Genomic DNA, 11422 nt, shown 5'->3' with positions numbered 1-11422 from the left:
CGTTTGTTTATATAAACAAGACTAATAAAGCACGACGTATTTATTTTATTAAATTTATTTTCAGGTGAAATTCAAAAAAAAATTATATATTTCGGGTAATACCTGAATTACCCAAACCCGACCCGATACTCGAATTACCCAAACCCGAATTACCCAAACCCGAATTACCCGAAATTAGTCTGGGTAGGGCAACGGGTAATTTTTCTAACATGAAAAACCCGAAATCCGAAAAAATTACCCGTTCAACACCCCTACTTGGGTAAGCATTAAGGGGTAAGCATTAGCGGATTTTTTGCTCGAAATCCCAGGAGAACTCCACCAGGAAGTAACCAACGCAGGCCAGCAAGGCCATTTGCCAGCTAAGAACGACCAGCAGTGGACCCTCTACACAGATGAGGCCTCCAATAAAGAAGGGTCGGCCGCAGGGCTAATTTTAACCAGCCCCCACGGGAGAGGAAGTCTCATACGCCCTACGCTTCAACTTCCGTACTTCCAACAACGAATCAGAATACGAAGCCCTACTAGCTGGCCTCAGGCTAGCAGTAAAAATGGGGGCGGAAAGAGTCACAACTTCGACGGATTCACGCTTAGCAGCCAACCAGGTATTGGGGGAATTCGAAGCGAAAGACAAACGAATTGAGAAGTATGTGAAAGCGGTACAACGAATCACGAGCTCCCTAAAAAGTTTTGTGATAAAGCAAATCCCGAGGGGAAGCAACAGGCGAGCAGATGCCCTCAGCAAATTAGCGTCGACATGTTTCGGACACCTTTCGAAGGAGGTGTTGGTGGAAGTATTAAAAGAAAGGAGAATTGACGAGCGGCAAGTTGAATCCCTATCAGTGGCACAACCCAATTGGATGACGCCCATCATGGACTATCTTCAGCATGGTATTCTCCATGACGACCACATAGAGGCCCGGAAAACGAGGGTGCGAGCCCCCCAGTATGCAGTCCTCAAAGGGAGGTTGTATAGAAAAGGCCACATAGCTTCGTGGCTAAAATGCGTAGATGGCACGGCAGGTAAAGTGGATCTGAAGGAAGCCCATGCAGGGTCAGCCGGAGCTCACGAAGGAGCGCGAGCACTCACAGAAAAAGTGTTGCACATGGGTCTCTACTGGCCAGAGATACACCAGGATGCGGTCGAGCTAATGCGAACTTGTATGGAATGCCAGAATTTTTCACCGGCGCAAGAAGTGCCACCATCTAAGTTAACAAGCATAATCAGCCCTTGGCCTTTCTACCAATGGGGAGTAGACATTGGCGGCCCTTTCCCAAAAGCGTCGGGAAGGTAAAATTTCTAGTTGTGGAGGTCGACTACTTTACAAAATGGATAGAAACAGAACTGTTGGCGTGTATTACCGAGAGACAGATAATCAAGTTCGTTTGGAAGAACATCATAACACGTTTCGGAACACCTAAGATCCTAATCAGCGATAACGACCTACAGTTTGCGGAGAACCCCTTCAAGGACTGGTGCAAAGAAAAGGGAATAGAACAAAGATTCACATATGTGGCTCAACCCCAAGCCAATGGACAAACAGAGGTGTCTAACAGGATGTTGGTGCAAGGGATCAAGAAATGGCTAGGCAAAGCAAAAGGCAACTGGGTAGCCGAGCTACCAGAAGTCCTTTGGTCATATCGGACCACACCGCGGACCAGCACAAAAGAGACATCATTCTGTTTAGCCTATGGAGCCGAAGCAATGCTACAGGGAGAAATGATGATAGGATCAATACGACCAGAATACTACCTGGAACAAGGAAACAACGAAAGTCTAAGAGAAAACCTAGACCTACTGGAGGAACGACGCGAGCGTTCAAGCATGTGACAAGCAGCCTAAAAAAGACAATGGAAAGATACTACAATCATCGTGTTAAGAACAAAGCATTCCGAGTGGGAGACTTTGTCTTACGGAAAAATGAGTTCAGCCATGCACAACCCCACACGAAACTAAGCCAGACGTGGGAAGGACCGTACAAAGTGGTCAAGGCGTAGCGCAATGGATCGTACACTCTCGAGACCCTAGAGGGGAGACAAATACCGAGGACATGGAACGCGAGGAACTTAAGGAAGTTCCATGTCTGAGAAACGACAGGACCCTATGCAGAAAGGAAGACGAATGCACACAACCTTCAAGCAAAATCGTAAACCCACAAACAGTAGGGAAAACGAGGAAAGCATCTCATGGCCGGACTAATCACCCGGACCAACAGATGGACTCTTAGAGAAGTCCAATGGGAAATTATTGTATGACACAACCATGTATCAGAATTACATAAATAAAAGAACATGCATTGTCTTTAGCACGTAATGTAACGAGCATATCTAGCATTCTAACAAGTATAACATAGAGGATACTCAATGAATCCAAGATGCAGTGTACATAAAAACAGAAAATAAAATAGAAAAGAGCCTAACAGATGATCAACCTACATAGAAGGTTTGATACGATTGATAAAAAGCATAATAGTTCAGCAACTAAAGATAAACCATTGTTTGGTTACACATGAAAGCCTTAGAGGCCACAAACCAAGAACATCCAAGTAAAGGCCTCAGAGGCCGTAAAACGACTAAAAGATAACAAGACAAAAGCTTCAACATGATTTTTTCACACCCCAGAAGGGTAGCTTTGAACAACTTCATACAACACTACTAGCACCATTGCCACCAGCACCACCGCCACCAACGGAACCATCGCCATCACCAATTTCACCACCACCTCTACCAACAGAACCATCGTCGTCACCAATTTCACCACCACCGCCAACCCCATCAGCCCTACACACTCGCTCCGGCACCACCTGCCCCTGCACCATCCACACCCAACATCTCAACATCCTCCCCACCTTCATCAAACGCGCACAACGCTCTTACCCCATCCATATCCAAGTAACCCAACCCGGGTAAACCAACAAAGTCCATTTTCGCAAAAGCCAACAAAGCATCATCCAAGGTTGACGTATGACTGGACCGTGAATCACTAGCCGAAGGATCGTAAGTCCCAGCATCGACCTGAGATTTCAAGTTGGCCCAACCCGACTCCTCCCTAGCAGTAAAGGCAGCATGGCAAATACGACTAATACCACCAATGAACTCGGGATGCTCAAGAAGCTTGTCGATCACACGTACAAACCCAACCTGTAGGAGCCAACTACGGTCCGCCCTCAACACCTCCAGTTCACACTCGCGATTAGCAAGATCCCGCTCCAAGCTTTCATTCTAAATCATCAAAACTTCATTTGCTTAGCTAAAAGATTCCACCTGGCCCTCCAAAACATTATGCACATCCTCCAATACCAATTTATCTGACGCCAAAGATCTGTTCTCTTCCTCTAACCAACCAATGGATGTGCTTAATTCGGTCACCTTCGCCCTCAGAACAGCTTCACTCTCAACAAGGGAAGAATGCACATGCTCCAACTCATCAAACCGTTGCACACCGTGGGACCCAGCGGCCAGATATGTCATGGCCTATGCAGCGGCATATGCAAGATTATGAGCCAAGACAACATTGCTCATCGAATCCATATCATCCACGGTGGCAGGAGGAAGAGCATGACGAGTAAAATCCAAAGCAATGAAATGAATAGACAAACGAGAATCAGAACGTAAGCCCCACCCTGGAACAAACACAGGTGCGCTGCGCAACGCCTCCAATGTAGAGGGCCCCTGGAACAACCGCTCAGGGCTACCCCTCGAAGACTGAGGGCTGACGCCAACGCCTAAAGAAACCGATACAATGGGATGATGAGGCGCCCCTTCGACACCCTCAGACTGTTTCACGTCATCATCGGGTATCACCAACACATCCCTTGGGATGGACGGTGCAGACGACAATAAGTGCATAAGACCACGACACTGCACCACACGTCGTCCGATGAGTCTCGAACTACCCCCAAGAGTCGGACCACTCATCGCCTGCACATCTTTCCTTTTCCCCTCAACCCGACGATCGCCAACCATAATCCCAGCCTTCCTGTCCACCACATCGTCAGTCACTAGCTCAGTAGAAGTACGGGAAGCAGTCGGAGGGGTCATGATGGTAGGGGAAACCGAATGACTCTCCGATGCGGTAGAACTCCCCACAGGTTGTGGGGGCACCTGAGCAGCAACATCAGTCAAGCGACGGGGAGGAGGCAAAGTCTCGTACAAAGGCACTGAACGATGCTCCAGCTTTCCCTGGTAACGATCCCGCAACACAGAATCCATAGAGATAGAGCATTCAACACCTACCCAAAAAACAGAGAAGACAACCGTGAGAAAGCGAACGTGAACAAGCTCTCTTTCTTTCTTTTTTTTAAAAAAAAAGAGGAAGGGGAGAAGAAAAGAGAAACGGAAAGCAAGAGCGACTCACCGTTAGAGATAGTGTAAAACACAGGCATCTCTCCTCAAGAGCGCCAACTAGGGCTCATCCCAACACCGACAAGTATAGCCTCCGACATCACATCAACGTCTACCTGGAGAGTGCGCAAGAGATCTGCAGTCGCCTGGTTGTGTAGAAACAGTTTAGGGATGGTGTCAGAAAGCGTAGTCGTCCGGGGATACTTACGGCCAAGCAACTCCTCGTTGACCCACAACCACTTATCCTGCTAGTTCTTGGGAGGCTTACTGTCAGTGACGAGATTATGACTTCCCCGACAGGCAGAGAAGGTATACTTGTCGTTGGTGGCGGCAAATCAAAAGAAGAACTTGAAGACAAAGTAGTCAGGAACAATGTCGTTAGCTCGGCAGATCATCTCGAAGGTCACCATCTTATGAACAGCACCGGGGGTCAACATCTGAACACTGCACCCGTTACGCCGGAGTATTTCTTCTTAAAAGTCACTAAATGGGAAGCGGAGACCTACATCGAAATTTTTCAGATAAACACCAACTTTCCCAGGCGGAGGTCGAGTGATCAAAGAACCAGAGACTAGAAACTCCACCCCATCAGCTGGAGTAAGGCCGTAAGCTTCCTGAAGGGTATCAAACTCGAAGGAACTAGGGATTAAACCCTGAACAGACGTCATGCCAAAGAACAAGGAGTAGAGAAGAAAAGAGGAAACACAAAGGTAGGGTAGGAATTGAAAAAGAAAACTGCTCGAGAGCAATAAAAGGAAAAGAAAGCGGGATTTACGAAAATCCCTAGCACGAATGACGTAACCACTGCGCACACGTCGTAACGTCACATTATTAGAAATGAAACGGTGACCGAGTAAAGACTAGATATGTGCATCGGCAGTTAAAGTCCAGAACATCATAGCTAGCTAGCATATGCTATGACTACTGGACTGGGGGACTTGATGCGTGCCCCTTAGAGCGGGCCAGAAGTAGTCAAGCCCCTGGCAAGACGCGCACAACGAGAGGCCGAGCCAGAGACTCGACTACCTCAGCGAACTAGGACTCCCGTCCCTTTAGCTACAGTCCAAAGGATAACGGCTCCAGGCGACAAAGGACAAGACCAGAGCATTATCGCCTGGACCAATCGTTGGGCTGGACACAAACGTGGAGCATGACCCTCCAATAAACACAGCGGCTCCTGTCGGAACTGTAGCCTTTGTCCCTCGTATGGACCGAGGAAGATCTTTAGTATAAAAGGTCGATCATTCTGCCTTAGGAAGTAAGCCATTCAACCCCGATCATTCACCTCCATACTCCATATTCACCTCACTAACTTGACCGTCGGAGCGTCTTTCTGGGACCTCCTCCCGGAGAGCGGCTGATGCCTTTATTTTCTTTGTGACCTCTTAGGTTCCAGACGGACACCGTTCATTCATAGTTCGGGTGGTTCGCCGCCAGGTCACATCAATATATATATATATATATATATATATATATATATATATATATATATATATATATGTGTGTGTGTGTGTGTGTGTGTGTATATATATATATATATATATATATATATATATATATATAGAGAGAGAGAGAGAGAGAGAGGTTTAACTTCTATAGAAAACAAAAAAAAAAAAACTTAAAAAAAAAACCTTAAAAATCATAGAAATACATAAAAAAAATACTTAGATATCACAAATCTTTTTTTTGATTTTATATTCTTGAAAATCGCAACTTTTTATATAATCTTGTTGAAATTTTTTTTTGAAAAAATAAATAAATAAATAAAAAGTCGATTTTTTAATTTTTTTTCTACGAATTTATAAAAAAAAACTGTGATTTTTAAGTATATAAAGTCAAAAAAAAAAAACATTCGTGATCTTTAGGTATTTATATATATATATATATATATATATATATATATATATATATATATATATATATATATATATATATATATATATATATATATATATAAATTCTCTTTGCTTAGCTACAGTAAACTCCTATCTATTTTGTCAATTTCAGCCCTTCTACTACCCCTGTTTATATATGTGTTTGTCTCCATGGTCATTGTATGTCGATATTCATAATGTTTGTGTATACGTGTTGCTTCTCCTTTGCTTCACCGCTTTTTTATCCAATCGAATTCCGATCTGTGTAATCCCTCTTCCCCTTCTTCCAAACTGCTTCCACTTACCAATATCTTCCCGATTATTCTAATTTTTAACCTGATTTTCTTCTGCTTCATCTACCGTCCTATCTCACTTTCTCTCAACCGATCATCAGGTGCTCAGAAATCACAGAAGGTTCCCATCGATCTCCTCCCATCGGTTCTCATCTTTACCCTCCTTCTCTACATGCTCCGTTGGTGAGTTCGTCGGCTTCTATGCGCCTTCTCTCAGGAGGACGCGATGGCAAACTGGTGTATAGGCAGCGGATATCTCTACTTCTCTTTGTTGATGATTCTCACGAAATTAGTTCCCTATTCGCATTTGATGTTCTTCCTACTAACTTGAAATTGTTGATGCTTCATGAATGATCTTCTTCTGCTACTATCGATGGTGTCCAAGACAGGCCTAAGAGGTTGGCAAAAAAAACCCTATTTATTGGTTTAGGTCTTTTTTGGTTCTTCCTTCACCGATTTCCGTCTGTTCCCGCCGTTGATTACTGATTTGGGTATGTGTTTGCAACTTACGACTTCACTCTCTCCGATTTGTGCTTGATTTTGGACCAGACGACTACAAATATGTGATTTTAAATTTAGGTTTGTCAGAATCTGTCACACCAGATCATTTGTTTGCTTTTTTTTTTTTTTCCTGTCATCAGGCGTGATGAAGCCTACAACAACTGATTTCGGTTGCTTCTTGGTTGGCATGTCTTCTCTTTTTGGGTTTACTTTCATATCTGTTGTTTCTGCAATTGGAGAATGCGAGCACGAAAAAGAACACCGAGTGGTTGGTAGTTACGAACGAGGAGGATTTCATCATCACCACTCACCACCTGATGCACTGCATCGCCCTTGATGTTGTAATGAGATTTGAAGGAGAGTTTGAGTATGCACCCCAACTGGTCGATGAAATGCTTGAACTAGGGTATGTTGATTTTCAACCAAATTAACTATTATATAAAATCTTTAATGCATAAGATTTTCATCTGATTGAATCTATTTTGGTCTAATTATATATGGTGTTAGTGGGAAGTGTGTCTTGGCCTCAGAACTACAACGATTCAAATATCAACAAGCTTGGTTAGCATCTTCCTTACTGAAATATTGCTTAACTCGATTGAGATGCAATTATTTGTTATTCCTTAGTTGCTACATGTTCAAATTATTGGATTTTTTGTAGTTGTTTTGGTGTTTGATATCTCTATTGTTTTTGTGTTTGATACCTGTATGGCAACATCTTACTTTCATTTTATTTTCATCTCTAAGCATTGGACTTTGAAAAGTAACTGTTTGGGTATGGTATTTGTGGTAGTTTTCATATTTTAAGAGTGAGACCACATTCGCCCTATCCTTAGAGGTTAATTCATGATAGCTTTTCTGTTCATTTTTCTGCAATGGTGCTTTTTACAGTTATAAATAACATCGGGTGCTGACAGATTGAGGCCATATGCAGTAATCCCTCCACGGTACATTTTTCTATATTTATATTTATGAATGTTTTAGTAGCATATAAATATTTTCTATGATCATAATAACTCTTTTTTATAAATTAATCGACATATCTTCTATTTTTAGAAAGAACATTTGGGAATCAAAGAGGGAAAAATTACAGAGGACCCACTTGACTGGAATGACTACAAGTCCATGAAATTCATTCGTGCGGTCGGTTTTGACTTTTAATATGTTTGTTTATTATTACATTTGAAGCAATTTATGTAAGCTTTTCTTTTTGAAATGTTTTTTTTTTTCTTTATATTTTAATTTGTAAATAATTTTGATTAATTAAACTTATCATAGGTGGTGGTGACGCAGATGATATGAGACCTCCAGATTTGCAACCACAAAAGAAATAGAACTACACGTTTGAGAATATATATCCTGTGCCTATAGAATTCAGAAAGAATCAACAGTGGTATGTTTCTTCACTAATCCATTGTATTTTTTTTACCATCGATGTTTTCCTCAAACAGTTTTAAAAGGGTGTCCAAAGACTTAACAGAATGTGTTGCTGTTTTTTTTTTTTTTTTTTTTTTTTTTTTTTGCAGATTCTTCATTTTGGATGAAATGGTTTTTTATGGGGCTGAGGTTGACTTTAGGGTTTGACCTACCATGGGACTTTTAGAGCTTTAGTGGTATAAGGAAGGGTAAGTGTAAATATGATTTGAGGTAATTCCATTGTTTACGTCTATAGTGTTTTGTATGATAGAATGGAATAATCCATTCCATCGAAATGACAAAAAAATGTTTGTTTCACTAATGGAATGGAATAATGGAATGGAATAATGGAATGGAATAAGCAATTCATTACGGTGTACATTCCATTCCATTAAACTAAACTCATTTTTTAATCATGATACAGGCGGAAGAACATAGAATATAAACAAATACTACATATTTCTGATGAGGTTCATTCTGTCGTTTTTGCATATGCACAAGATTTGCCATAGAAATTAGATAGATTCAAACTGCTTGACATATTGTTTGTGTGTTTACAAGTTATTTTTTCTGTTTTCGCACACTTACATCAGACTAAATTTGGTATTTTTATCTGATATATATATATTTTTTGAAATAGATGCTAATTAAAAAATTTCTTACAAAATGGTGCCTAATTTTGAAAATCCTTACAATACTGACCCTAATTTTGATTTTCCCTGCAAAGGAGCCCCCTCCCCCTTTTTTTTGACAAACAATAGCTATTTTTAACATATTTTATGCTTTTTTGACAAATTTCATTTTGTTGTTTTTACAAATTATGGATTATATCTATCAGTTTTTAAAATTTTCTATTAGAGCATTGCAGTTTTTATCCGATTCCAACCGCCACAACCTTCAACGTCTTCCTTCTGTGCTCGACGTATATACGATTCCATGGTTGGAAGGGCAGACACCGATGCACTACTGGAGAGGGCAATTTATTTTTCCTTTTAAGTGACTATTGCTACATTTGCGTTGGTTGAGAAGAAGACTATCAGAGGTGAAACAGTAAGAAACCACCACCTATGTGTTAGTCTTCATCCAAATGTAAAAAACCATTTTATGAGAAGATATGCAAGTTGTTTTATATATAAAGAATAATGACAAAGGGTGAAATCAATCAATTTATTAGGTTCCGTTTTCAACCGGAATCCAATTTTTTCTTATTCAGCTGTTTTATTAGTTGTACTAAGTTTTGACTATATAATCAACTTAATTGCAGGTTTCGGTTCTTACAGTTCATGTTCGAAATCAATAACAACATGCTTTTATTTATTTGAGTGATATACTATTCCATCCACATTATGCATATTAATGTATGTTCATGACATTGATGTGTCATACTGTTTATGTTAAGGTACATTAGTTAGATGATTTTGAGTTGTTTTTTATTGTAGTGCATTTTGGTGTTAGTTAGGTTGTTTTCCAGTTGGGATCTCTTCAAACTTCATATGAAACGCATGTTGTACCAAAAATGATGACATGGCACGAGTGTCGCCACGTCATCATCTAACTCCTATAATATATTTATGTATATTCGACGTTTTGCTTTAAACGGTAAAAAACATATAACTTGGTTGCTATCTTTGGTTAAAAGTTAAAAAAAAATATCTGAAAGATGAGCCTTATACATCTAATAAAATTGAGATAATCACTGGTAAAAGCTTCGATTCCATAATTCTTGACTATGCCTCTTCACTGGATGTGATAAAAGCTGCCACACATTACAAGTTATTCCAGGTAACCTCACAAAATACCAAGCTACTTTCTCATGTATTCCATCAATTACTTTTTTTTTTGCTTTAAAAAACTTTCATTTGTAATTATTTTTTAGACCACTGTATAGTTAACATTTTTTTTTGTAAATTTGTTCAATTAGAGAGCCTTCCATGTATACTCGGCAGCGAAACGTGTATATGCTTTCAAGGATGTGGTGTCATCAAATTCTGAGTGAGTCTAACTATTTTCTACGATTTTATATTTTTTTTATAAATAAACTTTGTTTATATCTTTTTAAAGTCCGGAATATGGGTAATATTGGAATTATTTTTGCATTGAACAGGAGAAGTTAAAGAACCTTGATGATCTTATGAATGACAATCACCATAGTTCCAGTGTTCTATTTGAGTGTAGGTTTATGCTTTATTTTTCCTTTCAAATTATTTTTTTCCTGTTACTCGGTTTTATCGGTTTAACTGTTGTTAACAAAAAGCAAATTAAGGTTGTTACCGGAAGTTCACCCTTTTTGATGATAGTAATTTCAATTTCAGAATTTTATGAATTGTATTTGTTGTGCTTTTTCCAGTTAAATGTAATTTGAATTTCGTATTGGGGGTTTTCAATCTCACACACTAATTTCTTCTGTAAACATATGATATTTATTGTTTTGTTTGTGTAGATGAAGTTTAGTTTCACCAACCGATCTCAAGGGTTTGGATTTGTCATTTTTGTTAATGAATAAGTTATTAATGAAATGTTATCTATTGTTAACTTGTATTGTTGACCTACCGAAAGATAACAAAAACTACGAACAAATTCACATCCCGCGTAGCGGAGTTCCCATCTAGTTAATATTATTATTATTATTATTGTTTTTGTTTTTATAATTCAATAAGTAAATATTTTAAAATTAATGATATTATTTGTATTTTTTTTTTTAAAGACTGAAAGATGAAAAATGGATATATAATATATTTTGAAAAATATGAAAATTAAAGAAGGACGGGGATGTAAGACCAGAAAGCTGAAAGACCAAAGATTAGCAAATGGTCTAAGTTGACTCGGCCACTTAGGTTGACCGACAATTGTTTGTATGTCATTATTCTTTTCAAAGATACATAAATTAATAACTAATACGTTAAACATGAGTGTAAAATATTATGTTTTAAGAGATGAGAGATCGTATGTATTGTCTTTCCTTCTTAGGGTTCAAATCTTGTGAGAGACATAAGTGGA

The 11422-nt window shown here is 39.6% G+C and overlaps 1 protein-coding gene and 1 long non-coding RNA gene across 6 annotated transcripts; both read left to right on the top strand.

Moving 5' to 3' along the window:
• The first annotated feature begins 548 nt into the window (after positions 1-548).
• On the top strand, positions 549-1292 carry LOC145050636 (uncharacterized). Its single transcript, XM_078998856.1, has one exon. The coding sequence runs from the start codon at positions 549-551 to the stop codon at positions 1290-1292; it is 744 nt and encodes a 247-aa protein (XP_078854982.1).
• A 5078-nt stretch (positions 1293-6370) lies between these two features.
• Positions 6371-10944, top strand: LOC145054646 (uncharacterized). 5 transcript variants are annotated; one of them, XR_013684869.1, is made up of 9 exons: positions 6371-6999; positions 7150-7415; positions 7517-7570; positions 7901-7956; positions 8066-8152; positions 8288-8402; positions 8536-9475; positions 9690-10417; positions 10530-10944. It is a non-coding gene; the product is annotated as an uncharacterized LOC145054646 (long non-coding RNA). The 5 variants fall into 5 exon arrangements; XR_013684868.1 differs by having other exon boundaries at positions 8536-10207; positions 10347-10417; XR_013684867.1 differs by having other exon boundaries at positions 6373-6999; positions 8536-8634; positions 9294-10417.
• Positions 10945-11422: the final 478 nt, after the last annotated feature.

The sequence above is a fragment of the Lactuca serriola genome, chromosome 5 (genome assembly GCF_051521515.1).
Source record: "Lactuca serriola cultivar US96UC23 chromosome 5, Lser_US96UC23_V15, whole genome shotgun sequence".
Classification (NCBI taxonomy): Eukaryota; Viridiplantae; Streptophyta; class Magnoliopsida; order Asterales; family Asteraceae; genus Lactuca; species Lactuca serriola.
The sequence above is the reverse complement of the archived record's forward strand: the minus strand, read 5'-3'. Positions and strand labels throughout refer to the sequence as shown.

Coding starts and splice junctions, on each gene's coding strand:
- LOC145050636 (XM_078998856.1), top strand. CDS start 549: ATGGGGGCGGAAAGAGTCACAACTTCGACGGATTCACGCTTAGCAGCC.